This window comes from Barbus barbus (assembly GCF_936440315.1).
Source record: "Barbus barbus genome assembly, chromosome: 4".
Classification (NCBI taxonomy): domain Eukaryota; kingdom Metazoa; phylum Chordata; class Actinopteri; order Cypriniformes; family Cyprinidae; genus Barbus; species Barbus barbus.
In genome coordinates this window covers 32,115,713-32,137,746 of record NC_136732.1, presented here as the reverse complement: position 1 = coordinate 32,137,746, position 22,034 = coordinate 32,115,713, and the positions used below count along the sequence as shown (strand labels likewise).

Sequence of the window (22,034 nt, the reverse complement as noted above, 5' to 3'; positions counted from 1 at the left end):
TATGTGGCTTGATGATTTAACCCCAGTAATATCAGTCTTGATACAAATGTAATATATTTAATTTTTTAATCATATTAAGCTCAAAAAAACTATCTACAATGTGTCACTGTTTACTGTCATTATGGCCTACTCCTACTTTTGGAGTAATTGATGTTAATGTGATTATTTAATAGATTACATTTTAGGTGTAGCCCAGTTTTTCTCCAGGAAGTGAACACTAAGGGTTTTTTGTAGTAATTGAATGCTTGCGGAAGACCTCGCTTGATAGTCCAGCAGTATTTCGCCGCGCGCTCGAGCGCATTCGAATTTGGAATCTGACGCGACAGAAGCGCGCTCCGTCGAGTGACTCAATGAAAGTGAAGTAAAGCCGTCAAACCGCGCCAGACGGGACTAACCACGCGTGAAATAACAGATTAGAGAGCTCAAACGGCTACCTATGTGTTTTTACAAGCATTTCGTCTATGGCAAATCGGGAAAAGAACAAAAAGACGCTTCTAGAGTTGGCGAAGCTGCCAGAGAATAGCTGCTGTGCTGACTGTGGAGCTGCAGGTAAATACTGTAACAACTTGCCAACACCGCTTTAAACTCAGCCAGCAGTTCTTTGTGTACTTTAATCGGGATTCACTGACATTTTGACACCCTGTTTTTACATTTTTATAGTTTACAGTTGCAGTTCTGTAGATATGCATAGTAGCCACTGTATCTATCTATGGCTTCAGTAAAACTATGGCATTTGTTTTGAAACCGCTAGCATTTAGTATCTAGCTACCCTAGTTTACTTGAAATTTCTCTTGAATTTTTTATTTTAATTACATTTTTAATCGACTTAGGATGGTTAGCAGGACGCACACACTTTCCATGCTATTCTGACTGTTTAATAATTATATAGATGTTATATATGTAGATATAGAGATCATAGAACTGTATAGAGATCTTTAACTTTTGTATAACATTGTATAGAGATGAATTCAAAAAGTCATTTTCTAGCTTATAATAGAAAAAATACATATATGCAAGATAATCTTTATTTTCATTACTTTTCCTGGATATTACAATTGCTTGACATGTCTTGTTTTCTCTGATTGTGGTAACTTTACTGGGTTATGTTTTTTTTTTTTTTTTACTCTTGTTATTTGAAGATCCAGATTGGGCTTCATGCACACTGGGTATATTTGTGTGTCTGAACTGTTCTGGAACTCATCGCAATCTTGCTTCTATAAGTCGTATCAAGTCTATACGCTTAGACTTCTGGGATGATGAGCTTGTGCAGGTATATTCAAATGATAAGATATTGGTTGTTACCTGACTGTTAGTTTTTGTACAGTCACTGTTTTAGTTTTCAGAATCTAGTGGTTACAGTAGGTCATGAATGTGAACCTTAACACTGTTGTGCTTCCTTTTAATGCATTTTTGGATGAGAAGTTCATGAAGGCCAATGGAAATCGTGCTGCCAAAAACTTCTATGAGAAATTTGTCCCAGTCTTTTATTATCAGCCCCAAACAGACGATTGCGAGTAAGTAGGCCAATCTCTTCTGCTGACTGAAAAGTCAAACAAAAGCATACTTTAATTTAAAACTGAAACACGTACTGATATATACTATATCGTCATAATGGGACGGATCTCTGTTTTGGGAAGTAAAAAAAATATATAGCTGATCAAGCAAACATCTTACCGGAAAAAAAAAAAATAGCTGTGTACTATTGTTGGTTACAGTAAGAGGAACTACTGCTTCAACTAAAAGGGGTTTCTGGTATTGAAGTCCAGTCTTTTGATTCTGTCAGTTGCCCTCTTGACTCTTAATACGCTGCATTGCATATAAGGCCATATTCAGCTAAACTAATACAATTGTTATAAAATAGTAAGTGTACGTTCAGACTATAATATATATGTACTGTATGTCATTTACACATCAATTATCCCTAGCATGTAGCTCAACAAATGCATTCTATGTGCACTGTATAGGGTCCTCAGAGAACAATGGATTCGAGCCAAATACGAAAGAATGGAGTTTACAGAGGAAAAACCAGAAAAACCTTACACAGCAGGTAATCCATTTCAGATCCCAGATGTTTTCTTTTAACCTTTGTACTTTAAAAGTACAAATTTATCTTATTCTGTTTCATCTGCTAATAGTAACAAGGAATAACATTAAGCTTTCAATGAAATTGTTTGCCCTGCTCTAGGTGTCTATGAGGGCATGCTGTGGAAGAAAGGAAAGGATAATGGACAGTTTCTCGAGAGGAAGTTTGTTCTTTCAGTGCACGATTTTACCCTCAAATACTACAAGGAGGATGTGAGAACTTTTTGTTGTTGAGCAAATGATGTTTGCACATCATCAAGAAAAAAAAAAAAAATTATCGAAGGCATTTGTTGTAAATGGCAGCACAGAATAATTACATGACATTTACAGTATCTCACAGAAGTGAGTACACCCCTCACATTTTTGTAAATATTTTATTATATCTTTAGTAGTGAGTATAGTAGTGAAAATAACTCAACACACAGCCATTAATGTCTAAAGCGCTGGCCACAAAAGTGAGTACACCCCTAAGTGAAAATGTCCAAATTGGGCCCAATTAGCCATTTTCTCTCCCCGGTGTCATGTGACTCGTTAGTGTTACAAGGTCTCAGGTGTGAGTGGGGAGCAGGTGTGTTAAATTTGGTCTTATCAGCATCGGTGCTGTACGCGGGGGTTAACGCTTAATAGTGGTTTAGACATTAATGGCTGTGTGTTGAGTTATTATGAGGAGACAGCAAATTTACACTGTTATACAATCTATACACTCACTACTTTACATTGTCGCAAAGTGTCATTTCTTCAGTGTTGTCACATGAAAAGATATAAAATATTTACAAAAATGTGAGGGGTGTACTCACTTCTGTGAGATACTGTAAGTCCATCAACGCTAACAGTATGCCTTAATCATCCAATATCTTTCATCTAACACAATTCTAGCTGCATTTTAAAATATTTGATTTTGATTGAAAATATAATTGAATCTAATGAAGTATTAGGTGCACAAATGAGTTATTCATTAAGCACTATCTGTGCTTTTCAGGAATCTAAGGGACCAAAGGCTACTATTTCTGTGAAGAACCTGAATGCAACCTTCCAGCCTGAGAAGATAGGACATGCTTATGGCCTTCAGATCACCTACTCTATGGATGATCACACCAGAAACCTTTTTGTTTACCATAAAAATGGACGGGTAAACCTCTGGAATTTTATTCCCAAGAATCATGTTTTTTTTTTTTGTCCTTTTTGTTTTGAACCAGTTTTTGCTCTGTATTTCCTCCCTTTTAGGAGATTGTCAATTGGTTTAATGCCATTAGAGCTATTCGCCATGTCTACCTGAAAACAGCCTTTCCTGCAGCTAGCGATGGAGATGTAAGTACATTTGTATACTTGATTTTGACTGATTAGAGTACCATGTGTCATCTCTGTGCTTTCAATTTATTTTGCCTAACTTTTGAATTTCTTAAAAACATGTAGAGTTTTCTCCCAATGTAGTTGCGTTAACATCGCCACATAAAAAGGAAGTACTGCAAGTTTCCCCTTTTCCAAGTGGTTTTACTTCCTAAAACCATTAACAGTTTAAGGCCTGTCTTCCCTTCCATTTCACAACATGAATGATCATCAAACAAACACCCTACACCACATTGCTAACAGGACACGGAAATTAGGTTTTGGTTTTTTGTGAGTTGCTGCATCCCTAAACAAGAACGGTGTTTTTTTTTTTATGTGGGTTAGCTAACAGAATGCTCTGTGTCTTATATTCAAAAGTTGTTGAGGCTAGTTCAAGAACAAATTGTTCTGTGAATAATCACAGTAGATATAAACTTAATTTGGGTCAATGTCATTTGTGCCACATGTTCATTTGGATCAGGTCTGTGGTAGCATCACACAAAAGGGCTTTACTTGGTGTTACAAATAAAATGCTACAAAATGTAAACACAAATGTTTATTACTAGAAATATGATTTAAATTTAATCTAAATGTAACCAAAGCTCTGTGAAACATTTGTGAAAGGTGATCAACCTTCAATTTTTTTTTTTTTTGCGAAGGGTTAATAATTGTATCATTATTATCTTGACTATAAACTCTTTTAACAATGTGTTTTTTTGTCTTAAGCTAATACCATGGATAACCAGAAGCTATTTAAAAGAGGGCTACATGGAGAAGACTGGCCCACTGGTAAGAGTTTTCTCCCATAGATGGTTCTCATGTTGATTCTTTGCATATTTATATCTAGATTTTCCAGTATAGCAAGGTGTTTGTATTTGCCCTTAAACTGAACAAGCATTTAAGGATAGATTTTTGTAAAACACTCCTTAAACACCTCTTCACACACTTACTAACAATAATACATCATTACATGTTGAACCACTCTGTCCATTTTTTTATATATATTTCCAACATCTGTATAGTTCTATTGTATTACTTATGTTGAGCATGTGACAAATGTCAAAAGTCTGAAACTTTTGAAATGAATTTAAAAGTAATTCAATATAAACGCACATAACACTGGCTGTTTGTCTATGTTGAACAGCAGCGAGAGCCGTTCAAGAAAAGATGGTTTATTTTGGATTCCATGGACAGGAAACTACTTTATTTTAAAACACAGCTGGTATGAATATCTTTTTTCCGTTTCTACTGTGTCAGTGTTGGCTGATTGAGTGTCTAATCAATTTGAATTCTCTTCTTTTTAATCCTAAAGGATGCCATTGAGCTTGGGGTAGTTTTCATTGGCTCAGAGAATCATGGATATTCAGTGAGAGAGTGTGTCCCTAAAGGGACGAGAGGCAACAAATGGAAGTGTGGGGTAATTGTGGAGACGCCAGATCGGCAGTTTGTCTTCATGTGCGAGCAGGAGCGCGATCAGAGAGAGTGGGTGGAGGCCCTAAAAACTGTCATCTCCAAACCCATGATGCCACAAGATTACACCAGTAAGATTATAACACTTTTAATCAGATGTGCTAATTAAATATTACAACGAGGTGTTAAAAAATAACACTCTGTCTCCTTTTCAGCTGAAGCCAATATCCGTAGACGGAGGTGAAGACCATGACTGGATGGGAAAATAAGCTCAGACACTCTCTCTAGATTTATTTAAAATTAACCCTGACATGCTTGATAAATCTAGGGTTAAAACATTAGAGTCCTAGACACTCAAAGGGAACCTTTTTTGCGGGGCATTGTTTCCTAACAAGCAGTTTAAAAAAAGTCTCTCTTGGTGCATTTTGGGATGTGAAACCAATCTGCGAAGACTGCAGTAGGTCAGATGAGGACAGACTGACTGGCTGAGCTCTCTGAGGAGCACAAAGGATATGACTGGATATGATAGCGCAGTGGATAAGACACATGCCTTTGGTGTGAGAGACCCGGGTTCGAATCCACTGTGTGACACCAATGTGTCCCTGAGCAAGACGCTTAACCCCCTAGTTGCTCCAGAGGCGTGCGACCTCTGACATATATAGCAATTGCTTTGGATAAAAGCGTCAGCTAAATGAATAAATGTAAATGATCTTGAAACAAGCCTTGACCAAGATGAGAATCGCATCTTAGTGAGAGGTCAATCAGACTCGCATGTGACTGAGAGTCCACGTGCAGGAGCTGAGACGCCAAATAGTAGCAAAAAATAAGGAATTATGCTTGTACAGAAATGGACACGAAGTGACATGAAGTGTGTGATGAAAATGCTAATCGTAAAACACCTGGGTTTCATAAACTGACATTTGGCCAGTTTTTTCTTTTATAATGATCATATGGGCGACTGAACAAAGCTGACTTATTTTGATGTTCACAGTTCTTCAATTTTGTTTATATTAAAATCTATTTTTAAACCACATACTACATCAATACTAAGTTTGAAATGCCCGTATGTTCTGTTGCTCTTTTTGTTGCTAACATGGTGAATGTCATTTTCTTCACTGACTGATAACTTTAGTATCATGTTGATATTGCTAATTACTATTAATTGAAATGTATATTATTTTATTTTATATGTTGTTATATTATAGTGAAGTAATAACAGTTTTACAGATGACTGAACTTAGAGGCCATCATTCCCAGCAAAGTACTGTGGACTGGATCTTAAATCAGCTTTCAACAGTGATGGTTGTACGTTTTGGCGCTTTCTTGTTAATATTGTTCAGCAAAGACAAGCTTTTACAAGTGAAGTCATTTGAGATGCAACCCCACAAATATATGGTTTAGGTAATCCTTTAGTTAATGTTTTTGAATCAGGTATCTTTTTTTATTGAACGATACCAATTTACAAACTCAGACAACAGTAATATGCATATGAAAAAATACACACTTTTCCCATAATTACATCTCTAGTCATACATATGTAAATACACACAATAAACAACAAACAAAAAATATTCTTTAAACATTTCAGGGGGTGGCAAGGAGAAAAAGGTACAAAATCTTACCTTTATTTTGTATTTTATTTAATTTGTTTGACTTTTTATTATTATTATTATTATTATGCATCAAAATAAGTAGAAATACCGAAGACAATGAGGGTTACATACATTAGCCTAATCCAAAGCACATGCTAGCTTATAAAAATCAATCACACCATGAAAGGGTCTCACATGCAATAGAATTATGGGAATTTCACATCAAAGTCTTTCCTAAAAACAAAAAGGAAAGTGTCTTCTTTGAAAATTTACATTTATGAATGTAAAATTTGGCCAGAAATAACAATACATTTATTATTGTATTATAATAAATGGGGGGGGGGGGGGGGGGTACAATAATTTGGATAAATATTTTTGAACAAAATTGGAATCTTACCGTTCTTAAAAGGAAAGAGACTCGTACACGGTTTCATACAATTCACCAAGAGGGTTGATTATCTTTGGATAAATGTTTGGAAGATTCTAAGTAATTTTTACATTTATTTTAGAAACAATTTAAAGAGTATTTACTGTTATTCCACTTACTTTTATGCATATTTATGACCCATTGTAATAATAATGTTTATCATCAAGACCATCTACATAAACCAAAACCTGAAATAGTTTTAGTGACGGAATATCAGTATTTAGCCAGCTGTACAGATGTTGCCGGAGGTGGTTTACACGCCAGTCCTACAGAAGGCGCTGCAACATCAAGACTGCGAACGGTGAACAGAACATGTCAGCGCGAGGAACTCCGCGTTTGTCCGTAGCTGCGTTCCGTAGTCACCGGTTACTGGAGGTCAGCCGTTTCTGGCGTGAGCTTGAAATGTGAACCGAGAAATGTCATGAAGTGAATCTGAAGAAAGCGAGCAGTGCCTACATAGATGCGGAATCGCTTAGTCTCCCTGGCATGAATCAGCTGTGTGTTAAACTGGTGTGAGCAGAGGTTTTATTCAGACTGACTCCGTCCGTTTTGCCCTACAGAGGCCTGCGCTGGTACATATATAGCTGCAGGATCAATGATCTACGATAAAGCACTTTTTATTTTGATCACATCAAAGTTGCAACGATGAGAAAGGACGTGAGGATATTACTTGTCGGTGAACGTAAGTGAATTGATTCGGTTCAGTTATGTAAGAGTCGAATGGCTGCTGATTTGCATCTCTCTAGTTGGTCAATATGTGCTGCTGTTCACTGTTATATGCCCAATAACATCCGTCCATTCTATATTTGAATGTTTTTACAAACATTTCTTATTCCTCCATATGAAATTAAATTGACAAGTGACAGAATAAAAGAGATATTTTCCCAGAAATAGCAGGTATTACGTTTTGTGCATGTTTTTAAGAGTCACTACAAATGTTATTTTAATACACATGCTTGTGTATTGTGTGTCAAATAGCCGAAAGAATGGCCGTTTTAATCATATTTGAGCAGATCAGCAGGCTCTGATATTAAAAATGGGTGTGTCGTTGTTGTTTTGATTAGTTTACACCCGTGTTTATCATAACAGTTATTTATAAAAGTTTTAGGAGCAGGCCTCCAGAGCTGCCAAAGTTTCGAAAGGTCAGCCAGAATAGTACGTGTCCATGTGAACATACTGCTCACCAATGCCAAACCATCAAGCTTCAGACCCCTCAGCCTGTCCGTTTAATAAAGTCATTACTGATGTGAGACATTTCAGCATCTTAAGGTGTTAAGATTTAGATTGAAACATTCAGAATATAACATACTGATCGCTCATCAGTGCGTTTAATATTTGGAAATATCAGAACCAGGGTTATTGTTATTAACTAAAACTAAACTCATAAATTATTACTTAAAATAAATGTTAACTAAAAAATATTAAACTGGTTTTGTTTTAGGTAGTTGATAAGGCAGCATTTCTCATTTTCATTTGATGTACAAAAATAACTAAAACTTTAATAAAAAATATGTAGACACATTTTACAAAGAAACAAAAAATAATGATTAAAACACAACAAAAAAACTTAATATTAATAAAGCATAACAGCTTCTCAATTATTTGAAAATAACACTGATCAGAACTTGTCCATTCGTTTTTTTTGTAGTTTAGTTTGCATAAATGTTTATATAAAAATTTATAAGTTTTTACTTTTTTTTACTGTTTGCTAGTTCATTCTTATATTGTGGCGTGACATTTTTTATTTTTTTTAAAGTAGTTTTTATAAGAGTTCATTATGCTGCATGGTTGACATTGAAATGAAAGAGTTCAACTTAAATATTATGTGAACTACCCCTTTATAAGGGCGCTCTAATCTTGATCTTGATCAATCATGTTTCTGTTAATCATTTGGTGCTATTAATACATCTAGAACACAGTGGTCATTGGGGACTTCTTTTTCTTCACAGCCAAAGTGGGGAAGACCTCCCTAATCATGTCACTCGTCAGTGAGGAATTCCCTGATGAGGTACAGTCATTCGCTGAAACGACTCAAGTTCAAAGGGAACTTCAAGTCAATCTTATGCTTGTCTGTGTGCACATACATTGCATTAGTATTGTGTTTCTCATGCTCGTGTTGTGCATCTCTTGAAAGGTTCCTCTCAGAGCTGAGGAGATCACTATTCCTGCAGATGTCACACCTGAGAGAGTGCCCACTCATATAGTGGACTATTCAGGTATTGACACATGTACATCACTGTATGAAGAGACTCATACAGCCTGCTTTGGTGTTCTTGTCAATGCCGCAACCCTAAGATGGTTATTCTTTAGTTTTTAATTCTCTTCTTCCATATTTTTGATCTTTCAGAAGCAGAACAGTCAGATGAGCAGCTTTACCAAGAAATAACAAAGGTGGGCCTGGTTTTAGTCTCTTTGCTGAGACAATTTAGTTTGATTTTATTCTTTTATTCACCTTCCTTGTGCTTTCTGTCTTGGCACAGGCCAATGTTATATGCATCGTATATTCAGTAAACAACAAGAAATCAATCGAAAAGGTAAGTCTTCTTTTCTTGTATTCCAAACACAAAAATGCACCAGCCTGTAGTTACAGATCCACATTCATGTCTTGCTATATAACTTAACTTCTGATCGTTTTTTTGTCTGTTTGTTTGTATAATGTAGCTTTTACTTGTGCAATGTAAATGGTTCTGCTGTGTCTCATCATATTGGCATCCTGTAGGTGACGAGTCATTGGATTCCCCTCATCAATGACAGAACGGATAAGGACAGCAGGTGTGTGGCGTCCTGCCAGGTTTTTTAACTTGCTGTTTTTTAACCATATTCTATTAAATAAGGTTGTGATGCCAAAATTTTAGATGTAAGTCAAATTTCACAGTTCTTGATTTAAATTTTGATGCTGCAGCAAAAAAATACAAGCCTAAGATGTATATAAATTTCAAATATTAATGACCCTTAAATTTCTTTTTTTAATTGTTTGTTTTATTTATTTCTGTTTTCGCCATGAAGATATCTTTGTTGCCGATTGCCGAATGTCCTTCCGTCTTCTCCTATGCTGTCATCTTCTTTTAGCTCTCTTCTCCTTTGTAGTCTTGTTTGTTTTACATCCGCTTGTGGTTTTAAACCTTCTCTTCACCCCCGTGTACCCTCTTAGTAACCTTTGTGGTTAGTAACAATCAAGTTTTCACACCTGTTCTACAGTATAATTACAGGAAGTCATGTACATTTATCTAAGCTCTACATCAATATAATTTAAAGCATTTTAGGTACTTTCATATTCAAGCATATATGGCATCAACTCAAAAGCAAGCAAAATAAATGGCAATATAATTATCCATATCCAAAACAATATGTGACCCTGGACCACAAAACCAGTCATAAGGGTCAATTTTTGAAAATGAGATTTATATATCATATGAAAGCTGAATAAATAAGCTTTCCATTGATGTATGGTTTGTTAGCACTGGGCAATATTTGGCTGAGATACAACTATTTGAAAATCTAGAATCTGAGGGTGCAAAACAAATTTAAATATTGAGAAAATCACCTTTAAAGTTGTCCAAATGAAGTCCTTAGCAATGCATATTACTTATCAAAAATTAAGTTTTTACATTATTTTTTAAATATTGATAAATTTACAATATCTTCATGGAACGTGATATTTACTTAATATCCTAATGATATTTGGCATAAAGAAAAATCTATAATTTTGAACCATACAATGTATTGTTGGCTATTGCTACAAATATACCTGAGCTACTTATGACTGCTTTTGTGGTCCAGGATGACACACACACACACACACACATATATGCATGCATGCATGCATACATACTTTTAACAACACTAAATTATGCATAATTACATGCAAGTAACCCTAGCCAACGTCTAATCCTAACCCTAACCATATAGTAAGTACTTGTGGTTAATTAATATTACTTTACTTTACTTTTAGTCATTTAGCAGACCAATTAATATTACTCAGTTCCTAAATGTATAATTACACTGTAACAAGGACACCTTAAAATAAAGTGTAACAAAATAATCTATGTACTTACAATGTAAAACTTGTATGTTCTCATGCCCTCACTTTGTCCTTTTTTATTAGTTTTTTTTTTTTTGTAAAATGCTTTCTTTTACCTGATTTAATATACAGAGGCAACTATAATCAAGCCATTCTTAGGCTGATTTCCAGAGGAATACTCATGACATTTCTCTCTCTCTCTCTTTATTTTAATTTATTTGATGGCACAATGCCACGCATGATTCAGGCATTGTCTGAAGCTAATACATGTTTTAATCCTATTGTCTTGTCACAGAGTACCATTGATCCTGGTGGGGAATAAATCTGACCTGGTGGAGCACAGCAGCATGGAGACCATCCTGCCTATCATGAACCAGTACTCTGAGATTGAGACCTGTGTGGAGGTGAGAAATGCACTAAGTCTGCACAGTCTGATCTAAACGTAGGTGACGACGTGCTGTATGTGTCTCTCAGAGCTGTGAGACTGAGTGTGTGCAGAGGGGCAGGAGTGTCATGGAGGAGAGTGACATCACCCTTTGGGTCATATGTCCATCGCTCATTCCTGCTTTACTTGAGGAATTGGTTTCAGTCTAAAGGGAAAGACAGAGCTCTCACACTAAGAGTCCAGTGAATGCAAATCAAATCAGTCCTTTATTCCTGTGCACATGAAGCTTTACTTGATTTGCATGCCTCTGTATCGTACACTTTTTTTTTTTTCTTTTTTTTTCACCGCCAAGAAAACCACACCTTTTATGTCAGGTATCCACCAGTATTTGTTTGATCTCAGATCATTATTTATTTATTTTTGTGGGGGAAAAAGAAATTATATGTAAAAGAAAACAGTTGAAATCAATATGGGAGGATAATATGGATGAATAAAGTTAATTTAATAAAGTAAAATGCAAATGCAAGTATATGACTTTATGTGTCAGTTATAAAGCAATTATTTGAATGGCTTTGCAGTGTAAACAATATGTAAATATTTTATTGATATATTAGGCATGTTCTTATAGACCATGCAATTGAGTTTTATACAAAATATAATGTGGTTCCTTCCCTGTTAAAGATCCCTGTCTGATAGAAAAACAATTATTTATTGTTTACAGTTGATTTCTGCTTAATTTAAATTCATTAAAAAATTATGAAATCTTTTTAAATTGTGGATTATATTAGATGTAGAGGAAAAAAGGAAGATAAAAAAATGGAAACAAGAATGCTGTATTTTTTTGAATATATGGAATATATAAACCATGATGTACTTTACTGATGTAATGACTTTATTCATTCTTAGTGTTCAGCCAAAAACCTGAAAAATATCTCGGAGTTGTTCTACTACGCCCAGAAGGCTGTTCTGCACCCGACAGGACCGCTGTACTCTCCAGAAGAGAAAGAGGTCAAATATTACTTCAGTTGGACTGCTGGGCCTGTTAATATGACCACTTTATATTACAAAGAAGAACATCAAAATATTCAAATAAGTAATGTGTTCCCTGTTTATTCTCCAGATGAAGCCTTCTTGCATCAAAGCACTTACTCGCATTTTCAAAATATCAGACCTGGACAATGATGGCGTTCTAAACGATAATGAGCTTAATTTCTTCCAGGTGAGAGCAGTTTTCTTCAGAACTCTGTACTCAAATTGCTGTGGCATTTTAATACTTCCTCAAATAAATGACAGGAGAGGTTGTTTACACACACAGCTGCACAAACTGCATATTAATGAGAGCGTCATATTTTCTCAAGCAACTTTGTTGATGATTGTTGATATTGCGTTGCAGAGAACTTGTTTTAACATACCCCTGGCACCTCAAGCCTTGGAGGACGTGAAGAATGTTGTGCGGAAAAATATGTCAGATGGGGTTAAAGACAATGGCCTCACACTGAAGGGTGAGCTGAGTACAAATGTTGCTGGCTTTTTATATCACAGTGATACTTGACTTCCCATTGTTATATATATATATATATATATATATATATATAGTGCATGTTTGTAAATTCCTCATGTTCCTTCATTTATCAGTTTCTGTTGTATCTGAGATGTTCTTTCTTCTGTTTTCTAGGTTTTCTGTTCCTTCATACACTTTTTATTCAGAGAGGAAGGCATGAGACCACATGGACTGTGCTCAGGAGGTTTGGTTATGATGATGACCTGGAGCTGACGCAGGAATACCTGTTTCCACTGTGAGTCCCAGCCCAGATCCAGTACTTCAACTTTACATGAATCATGTTTCAAGTAGTTCATATCTCATCTCAGGTTGGATCACATTTTTTGCAGATCTGTTGCGCTGCCCCATTTTGCAAAGACACACACAAATTCAAATTGTGGTTTTCTAATTAGTTCAATAATCTATTTGTTTTCCTAGGTTAAAAATACCTCCGGACTGCACCACAGAGCTGAACCACAACGCCTACCTCTTCCTCCAGAGCGTCTTTGACAAGCATGACAAAGTGAGCTCAGCCAAATACAAATGTTTTCCAAACAGCTGCATTTGATAAGGACTGTTATCTAGCTTCAGTCAGAGCATGAATGAAGATGATAGACTGACTGTATGCCTCCTGGCTCTTTTGTTTAATTGCGTAATGCAAGGGTGTGTTTTACACCACCGCCTTGTAGAAGGACATGTCAGGGGCCATTCACAGGTATTCTTGAGTTTTTTTAAAGGTGGCTTAAGAAAAAATAGCGAGATGAGATGCACAAATTAAAGATACCCATGTAGGAAAAACTAAAAAATAGTAATGAACACAAGAATGGGCCCTTAAGAATGGCCTATTGAATGAATCTGTACTTTTTTTATTTTTTCTTTGCATTAGGATCGAGACTGTGCTCTGTCTCCAGATGAGCTGAAGGATTTGTTCAAGGTCTTTCCCTACATGCCCTGGGGTCCCGATGTCAACAACACAGTCTGCACCAATGAGCAAGGCTGGATTACTTACCAAGGCTACCTTTCCCAGTGGACGTGAGTGCTGCCTTCATCCAACAGTACTTGAAAATGGAAATAATTGGAAAAGATTAACTTTTTGATATTTGTGTTCATCTGAATGAAAGACTGTAACATGATTTATCTTCATCTCAGGCTAACAACATACCTAGATGTGCAGCGATGTTTAGAGTACTTGGGTTATCTCGGTTACTCTATTATCCAAGAACAGGAGTCACAGGCAGCTGCTATGACAAGTAAGAGTGCTTCAGTGTGTATCTTGATTCGTTCATTCATATATAAGACTGATTTCTAATTCATTAATGTGTCGTTTTTGTGCAGTCACGAGGAATAAGCGCATTGACCTGCAGAAGAAACAGACCCAGCGCAGTGTTTTCCACTGCAATGTCCTAGGAGCTCAAGGCAGCGGTAAAAGTGGCTTTCTGCAGGCTTTCCTGGGCCGGAACCTTGCGGTGAGTACAGATGCCTCACAGGAGCATGTAGTGTTTTGCCTTGGGCTTGATTTTGACGGTCTCCTTCATATTGCAGCGTCAGAAGAAGATAAGAGAAGACCACAAGTCTTACTATGCCATCAGCACCACTTATGTTTATGGACAAGAGAAATATCTGCTTGTAAGTTAAAGTTCTTTTGCTTTGTCTACTAATGTATAGTCATGTTCATGTCTAGCCAGTGCTGATTGTTTTTCTCTCTTTCTTCAGCTACACGAGGTGCTGCCGGACTTTGAGTACCTTTCTGAGGCTGATCTGGCTTGTGATGTTGTTTGCTTGGTGTATGACATCAGCAACCCACGTTCTTTTGAATATTGCGCTAAAGTCTACAAGGTTAGCATATTTAAAAAATATATTTGTTGGCAGGACTTAAGCCAGTTTGATACTAGACCGCTGGTTACGTCCTGGTTATGCAATTATATGTTCTTTATTAAATGTGACGTTGGTAAGAAAAATAATAATTCTGCTTTATTAAAATTGTCTTGCCTAATATTCAAAAGTTTGGGGTGGTAAATATTTTTTTTTAAAGTCTTTTATGCTTGCCAAAGCTGCATTTCTTTGATCAAAAATACAGAAAAACAGCAATATTTAGAAGTATTCTTACAATTGAAAATAAATGTTTTCATATGGGTCTTAGTCCATATATGAAAAAAAAGAGTAAGCAAAAACTATCCTAGATGTTATCGCAAAACTATTTATTTTGCTTGTTTGTCAGTTTATTGTGGATCAGTTAAAGCTCAGTGGGCGTGGTCAACAGTCACCAATCAACAACAACAACAAAAAAAAAGCTCAATAAAAACACAAAAATAACTCCACACGTTAACATTGTGATGTTCTTTCACAGAAACACTTCTTGGACAGCAAGACACCCTGTGTTATTATTGCTGCCAAGTCAGACCTGCATGAAGCCCGTCAGAACTACAGCCTGTCTCCGCTGGATTTCTGTCGGAAACATAAGCTTCACCCGCCGCAGATGTTCACCTGCAACACGGCCGAAGCACCCAGCAAAGACATCTATACCAAACTCACCACCATGGCCATGTATCCGTGAGTATACAGCCCCTTCTTCAACCAGACCCATCTGCTCCACTGTCTTCTACTCCTGTTAGATCGTGATTGGCTCCTCTGACTCTCCTTCTTTTGCTTGTGTATCAGTTTGTCTCCTTTTGTGCTTCTAAAGTTGTTAGGTATCATAGTAGCAGCTAGCCGCTGTATCTTGGAAAGCTGATTTTTCATTCATTCGTTTTCAGAGTCGTTCGAGTATTAGTTCTATGGTCTTTTAATGTAGCGCATTACAATTTCAGGTTTCATTTATGTAGTGGAAGGTGGTGATGCAAGCTATGCACCAGTTCTTTCATAAGGCTGTGTGTGAGAACTTTAGTTTAAATTGTAACTGGTTTTGACAGTAAAAAATTACATAATTTTTCCGGAAAAGGACGTATGTGTAAAAGCGCCTGCTACTGGTCTGGACCAATTTATACAATACTAATATGCAGAATTTTTGGTAATCTATTGTTAGGAATGAACTTTCACTTGAAATTTGTTGCTCTTTTCTTTTCTAAATAAGATCCAAGTTGTTTTTTTTTTTTTGTTGGGCTGCACAATTTGGCCCAAAACTTTAATTTATAGATCAATAACAACAAAAACAACAGTAATTTTATAGTACATCTGTAAAGTTTCCATACTTATATTAATGGCTATTTTAATCTCTTGTTTTCAAATATTAAACCATTGAGCTTTTATTTTGGTGGCAAACTGCAGGGAGCTCTTCTAGGGATCTTCATAGGTCTTCATTTACTCAGGTTGTTCCAAACTTGTATGAATTTCCTTATTCTGCTGGTCACAAATGAACAGTTACTTGTCCATTTGACTTCCATAGTATTTTTTTGAGTCATCATCAGTCTTTGTGATTTGATAATCACACTAAAACCATATCACTATTATTAGGCTTAGGTTTTAGGATTTTTAGAATTAGGTTTTATTTGGATTAATCGTGCAGCCCTGTTCAAGCTTCTGGCTTGAGTTTGTTTTGCTAGCTTCTAGGAATCTTTCCTTTTATGTGTTTTACTTGTGATGTTTCAAGGCTTCCCAGCGTACTTTCTTTTCCTGTTCTTACCATTTGCATAACGTGTCTGTAGATAGCCGGTTTTCCCAACAATCTCTTCTCACAGCAGTAGAATAGTTTTTTGTTTTTTTTCCCCCATGTATTTCGTTTACTGTGCTGACCTCCCTGCACTCCTCCATCTCCAAGCCCAAGCAGAGAAGCAGCTTTGGGATCCAGCTCTCCTGGAACGGTCACATGATACTGACTCTTCCTGTCTGTGTGTGTTTCTGCAGCCACGCCAAGTTACGCTGCATGTGCAGCTGCAACAGGTGTACCTATTGCATCTGTCACAACCTCCTGAACTCTGAGCTGGTGCGCTCGGTAAAGGCCAAATTCTACAGTGCATTTCTGAACAGGTCTCTGAGTATAGCCCTATATATCCCCATTCACCCTCTCCGCAGGGCGATCTCTAACCTCGGCTTCTTAACCCTCCACCTCTCCTCTTTACTTGCTGTTGGCCTGACAGGTTTACATTGCATATCCACAGAGAGATGTTGGGAGATTTTCTGGCTATATGTTAAAATGAGCACTTCTGTGTTATTTTTAAGTTCAAATTTAAACTATCAAAAAGTCAGAGATGTCTCCAAGTAGACTTGCCAGATGCTCTCATTGACTCATTTCATCCACACAAAGCCCAAACATATGGCATTCTAGCAGCTCTTGTTGATTAACATTTTATTTGAATCCAGCGTTTGCTATTCAAGTCTCAGTAATGCCTGAGGCATGGTAGCACACTTTTGATTCTGCTTCAGGCATCTTAGCAATTGTGTGCGAAGCAGACTAAATCCTGCTTGCGTGCTTGAGCATAAGCATTTACATAATCTTTTACTCATAACATAACTTTCTTTTCTTTTTTTTTTTCTTTTTTTTTAAAAATTAATAAGTTAACACTAGAGATGGGAATCATTTTTTAAAAATAGAAACAAATGATTTTAGTCACATTTTTCGCATAACTGTTGTTGAACACCTGAATTGCTCTGCCAATGCTGATAGACACTAAACAAGCCGTTGCAAAACAAGGACTCTTATGAGTGATTTTCTTAAATAATTGAGTCGAGACTGTAACTTATTCACTGAGTCAGTTAAGTGGTTCTTTCCTAAACTATACATTTTTTTTTTTAAACCAAACATTGTGTTTGTTATTGTTAGACCTTGTCAGTGTAATTAGTCATTATTCATATGAAGACCTATATTTAAAGCTAAGGAATCATGTGACACTTAAAGGATAGTTCACCCAAAAATGAAAAATCAGATTTGCCTTCTCAGGAATAAATTCAAAATAAAAACATTTGTGTGCAAACAATCTCAGCCTGATTGAGCCTGAGAGAGAAATCTTAAATTCTCTTGATTTCCATCTCTAGTTCAAATGTTTTGTCCTTTTATGTTTAGGCATACTCTCATTCAGATTCATGCAGCATTGCTTAGAATTGTTTATTTTATACCTTCAAATGGATATGTTTATTCTCAAACATGCCATAAACATTAAAAACATATGTTTAAAAAAGGAATCTTCTGTATTTTGGATAGAATAAGACAGATTTGCGTTTGTCCTCATGATGTTTAACCCTTCTCTCTAGTGAGTCGAGGTGGATATGCAAGCAGTAAATCTGCACTAATTCACTCATCCTTGCTCCAGGGACAAATGTGACCACCTGGTTCATATGAGCCCTCCCTTTTTGGTTGCATTTCTTCCCGAGTTGATCTCTTCGATTTCATAGATCATCTAATCTTTCTTACGGCTTATAAACTGTAACACCAGAAGAATTCACGGGTGTGAGTTTAACGATTTCCTTATGCTTATTTACACAGAAAAGAATAAGTGACCATTAATATTATTTCAGAACTTTATTTTATCAATTTTATTTTTTTTTTTAAGTATGTGCCTGTCTTACACCCCTTTGGGTTTTCATCTCTTTCTCATGGTGCACAAAATTTAGTTAACGCTTTATTATGTATTTACTGAATTTAAATCTATCTGTTGAATTTAATCTTGTGAATTTGTTTTGTTCTGTCCCTCCATAGGTGTTCCTTTTCATTTGTTTGGCTTGCCCTTTTCGTCTTTGCTTTGCATCTCTTTACATCATGTTAGCAGTCTGCCCTTCTGTCCCTATCCTTTCTAACCATCATCTGTTTCTCAGCATTAGTTAAGAAAGCTTCTTCAGGACTAACTGGTCATATGCAGCGATGTGGCATCTAAACGTCCCATTTTGTGTTGGATTGTGTCTGTATTTGGATGACTAACATGTCTAACCTGTTGCTGCTAATATAGTTTCATCTAAAACACAAGCTTCCCTTCCCATTGTTTGGTGCTTTGATGGATGGTTTTTCATGTATTGTTCTCGACTGTCATTTAGCCAGTCGTTTTATAGTCAGTCTGCTGTTTTAAGAAGTGTATCGTCTAAGTTTACAGGTGGTTATAAAATATATATATATATATATATATATATATATATATATATATATATATATATGAAAAATTTAAATTTTATAACAAATTTGCTACTAAATAACCAGTGTAAGAGTGTGTGTGTGTGTGTTGACAGCATGTGGTGAGCAGTGGGGTACATTGGGGTGGTTCTGTCGGGTGTGCGGTTGTTGAACTGCCATGCTGTGTGCATAAGGTTGAGACCTTTTATACAAGATGTGGGCACGTTTCTGTTGGCTGACGAGGAGTCCAGCCTCACCCATCAGGTTCATGCAGTCAGCTTTGTAGAGGACTCGGTCTACATGGAGTCGTCTGTCGACCCGTTTGTGCCTGTTTGTAACAGGTAAAGGCCCTGCTTACTGGAGTACAAGGTGCCACAATTTAAATGCCGTTTTAAGTTCAAAGAAGGATTCTTCTTGACTGGTTTTCAGTGAGGTGGTTAAATGAAATTCTTTACTTTTATTTTCTTATTCTCACCACGTCCTTAAGGTATCTGCAGATGCCATTGACTGATCTGATTTGTGAAGATTACTCAATACTTATGTTGCATTGTGAATGCCACCTTTGTTGCTTTAATGGGATCTTTTTTTTTCAGCTATGCATTTTCATAGGTTACACACACACAAACATTGATCTGATAAATCTTTAAAGTCTTGTGTCTCAGTCTTGAGTTTGGATGTGCGGCATTGAGCTTTTTGAAGTGAGTTAAACCTTCTGGGTTTGTGTTGGGTGGGTTTAATCTCACCAGAGACCTCCTGTTTCTGTTCGGTTTCTCACTTTGACTTGTCTTTGTCTTCTGAGCGGTGTTCCTTTAAACATGTTCAGCCCCTGAAAACATTAGCTGGCTCTCTCATGCTCTCCTCTGCTTTCCCATGCTGCCTCTTTCCCCATTTCAACAGCTTATCTGTTTATGTATATCATGGGACGTCCAATAGGCAAAACAAAATACATTTTTAATAAGTATTAACGCTATTATATGCTCAAATAATTGTCGGGTAGATTTCATAAAACCTATCATAAATTATATATATATATATATAAAATATTGCATAATCTACATGAAGCCTATTTACTTACCTTTTGAAGCACTTTTGTTTAGTTAAATGCCTTTTGCCTGTGAAACAAAACTTAGTCAATATTACATAAATTTTTGGTTTTTGAAAGGAATGAAACATCCTTTAGTTTTTTTTTTGCATTATGGAAATGGGAATTTGGGAGAGATTGTTCTTTCAAATAATGCTATATATATTTGTACATAGTGGTATTTAATTGGTGATTTATGGATGTTAATTAAATCCTATTTTCTAGCACTAGTTATATCTGTATAAACTTGCACTTGTTTTTATTAACAAACATCCACTTTTTTTCAAGATTCGAGATGTTTATTTGTCACATACACAATTATACAGAGTATAACCAGCAGTGAAATGCAGGTCAGGTCCGCTCCAAGGACAGTGCAATTATAAAGTATACAAATATTAAGAAAAAGAAAAGTAGAAAAAATAAAAGAATCGAATTAAAATAAAAGATAAAAAATATAAATGTGCAGGTCAGTATGTTGTTGACTTAAATAGTAATAAAGAGGAATGTGCAAAAAAGTTGTACAGGGTATATTAAATAGCAGCAATATGAGGTAGAGAAAAATTATGAATGGCTTATTGATATGGTGATATTTACATGGAGTCAAGTTTCCTTCACTCTTGCTCTTTTACAGACACATGACCCAAGCTGACCTGAAAAACTCTACGTTTTGGCTGAGGGCGAGCGTCGGTGCCACCGTGTTTGCTGTTCTTGGCTTCGCCATGTACAAAGCTCTCCTCAAGCAGCGGTGATCAGTGCATCCGGCATGTTACAGCAGCCCCGGGCCCCTGAGAAACTACAAAACCTATGATCCCTCATTCCATCCTTCATGTTAGGAGAGAAGATTCCTAGTAATAGTTAGCTACATTTTGTATAGTTAAAGCTGCCTTTCCCGAACCAAGTGTCATAGGAACTCACCTCATCAGCCATGTGGTGGAACAGGACATCTACAGTAACGGTGGGAGCTGTAATCGTGTCCTCTGCTGTTCCGACATGAGGTTTTTATTTATGCACACTGATGTTTTCCTCAGGTCAGTATTAATTGGTGTGACCTATATTGAAGAGACAGCAGAGCGTGAGGGTTTACTGATAGGTGACTGAACACTGTTTATGTGTATATATATCTTCCTGGACATTCTAAGATTGTCTTTAGTTAGTGAACAAACCATATTTGAACTGTATCAGATAACACTCGTGCTTGTGGGAGAAGCACTGAAACAAAGCCAGTTGTCATGTAAAGGTCATTTTACTCTTGGCACATCTCAGCTATGTTAATTTATTAGCCTTATTTCTCTCTTTTTTTGGCATTGTTTGAAGCAGTCATAGAGTTACGGATTCTTTTATGCAATATTTGGTTTTTATTTTGTTTGTTTTTCTTTTCTACCCATGGCCTTTATAAAGATTATGCACAGGAAAAAACCCTTTTTATGTTCAGTAATGAGATGGCGTAAATTGGTTTATTTCAAACCAGATTAATAAGGACCTGCTTGCATTATAAAGACTGTATGAATTCTTCCTGACTAACAATCATGTAGAGACAATGTCATGTTTATTCTAATGTTTCAGCATATGTAATTTTCAATGCAGTTTCCCTGTTCAAAGCCATGGGATTGTTGCACATGTGGGTTTTAAAACATTTACAATAAATAATGGTGTGAATAAATCTGTCTTGTGTTTGCTTCTTAGACACCTACTCGAATTTTACTTCATCAGGGTTGTGTGGGTTCTTTTTTTTTTTTTTTGTCCATCTTTTGCAGAACTGCAAAGCAAATTCACAAGAACCTCCCCTGTATTTTGGCATTTGACTGAGGACAGCGTCTCTTTATTATACAAAGATCAGAAGTGAGGATGTGACAGTTTCATGGGGAAGTCATGCTGTTGATTTATGTTTATGGTGAAGCGTGCAGACTTTCAGCATACAGAGAGCCATGAGCATGTCCACTGGAGGAGTAGTGCCAGCTCCGCTCTGTCAGGGCTTTCTGAAGAAACGAAAAGACAAAATGGTATGAATATAATGTACATATTGCTAGCGTTTCATGTGTTATTTGCAGGATCCATGTGACTAAAAAGAGTTGTTGCTAAATACTTAATTTAAAAGGCCTGTTGCAGAATGATTTATATTGTCTATATTTATTGCAG

The 22,034-nt window shown here is 36.3% G+C and overlaps 2 protein-coding genes across 5 annotated transcripts; both read left to right on the top strand.

Moving 5' to 3' along the window:
• Positions 1 to 247: 247 nt before the first annotated feature.
• On the top strand, positions 248 to 5,856 carry LOC306860884 (arf-GAP with dual PH domain-containing protein 2-like). Of its 2 annotated transcripts, XM_079402885.1 has the most exons (11): positions 248 to 549; positions 1,140 to 1,270; positions 1,423 to 1,514; positions 1,965 to 2,047; positions 2,186 to 2,295; positions 3,062 to 3,211; positions 3,307 to 3,390; positions 4,135 to 4,197; positions 4,553 to 4,630; positions 4,721 to 4,949; positions 5,034 to 5,856. In XM_079402885.1, the coding sequence occupies exons 1-11, from the start codon at positions 462 to 464 to the stop codon at positions 5,060 to 5,062; spliced, it is 1,137 nt and encodes a 378-aa protein (XP_079259011.1). In that variant the 5' UTR covers positions 248 to 461; the 3' UTR covers positions 5,063 to 5,856. The 2 variants fall into 2 exon arrangements, with proteins under 2 accessions (XP_079259011.1, XP_079259012.1); XM_079402886.1 differs by lacking the exon at positions 1,140 to 1,270 and having other exon boundaries at positions 300 to 549.
• A 1,289-nt stretch (positions 5,857 to 7,145) lies between these two features.
• Positions 7,146 to 21,553, top strand: LOC306867461 (mitochondrial Rho GTPase 1-A-like). Of its 3 annotated transcripts, XM_079413121.1 has the most exons (21): positions 7,155 to 7,519; positions 8,787 to 8,845; positions 8,972 to 9,053; positions 9,185 to 9,228; positions 9,318 to 9,371; positions 9,557 to 9,609; positions 11,154 to 11,262; positions 12,150 to 12,251; positions 12,364 to 12,462; positions 12,637 to 12,745; positions 12,919 to 13,039; positions 13,222 to 13,306; positions 13,670 to 13,815; positions 13,933 to 14,033; positions 14,119 to 14,249; positions 14,326 to 14,409; positions 14,497 to 14,619; positions 15,131 to 15,333; positions 16,624 to 16,746; positions 19,012 to 19,158; positions 20,530 to 21,553. In XM_079413121.1, exons 1-21 carry the CDS (start codon positions 7,483 to 7,485, stop codon positions 20,645 to 20,647), a joined length of 2,130 nt encoding a protein of 709 aa, XP_079269247.1. In that variant the 5' UTR covers positions 7,155 to 7,482; the 3' UTR covers positions 20,648 to 21,553. The 3 variants fall into 3 exon arrangements, with proteins under 3 accessions (XP_079269248.1, XP_079269247.1, XP_079269249.1); XM_079413122.1 differs by lacking the exon at positions 19,012 to 19,158 and having other exon boundaries at positions 7,146 to 7,519; positions 20,530 to 21,552; XM_079413123.1 differs by lacking the exons at positions 16,624 to 16,746; positions 19,012 to 19,158 and having other exon boundaries at positions 20,530 to 21,552.
• Positions 21,554 to 22,034: the final 481 nt, after the last annotated feature.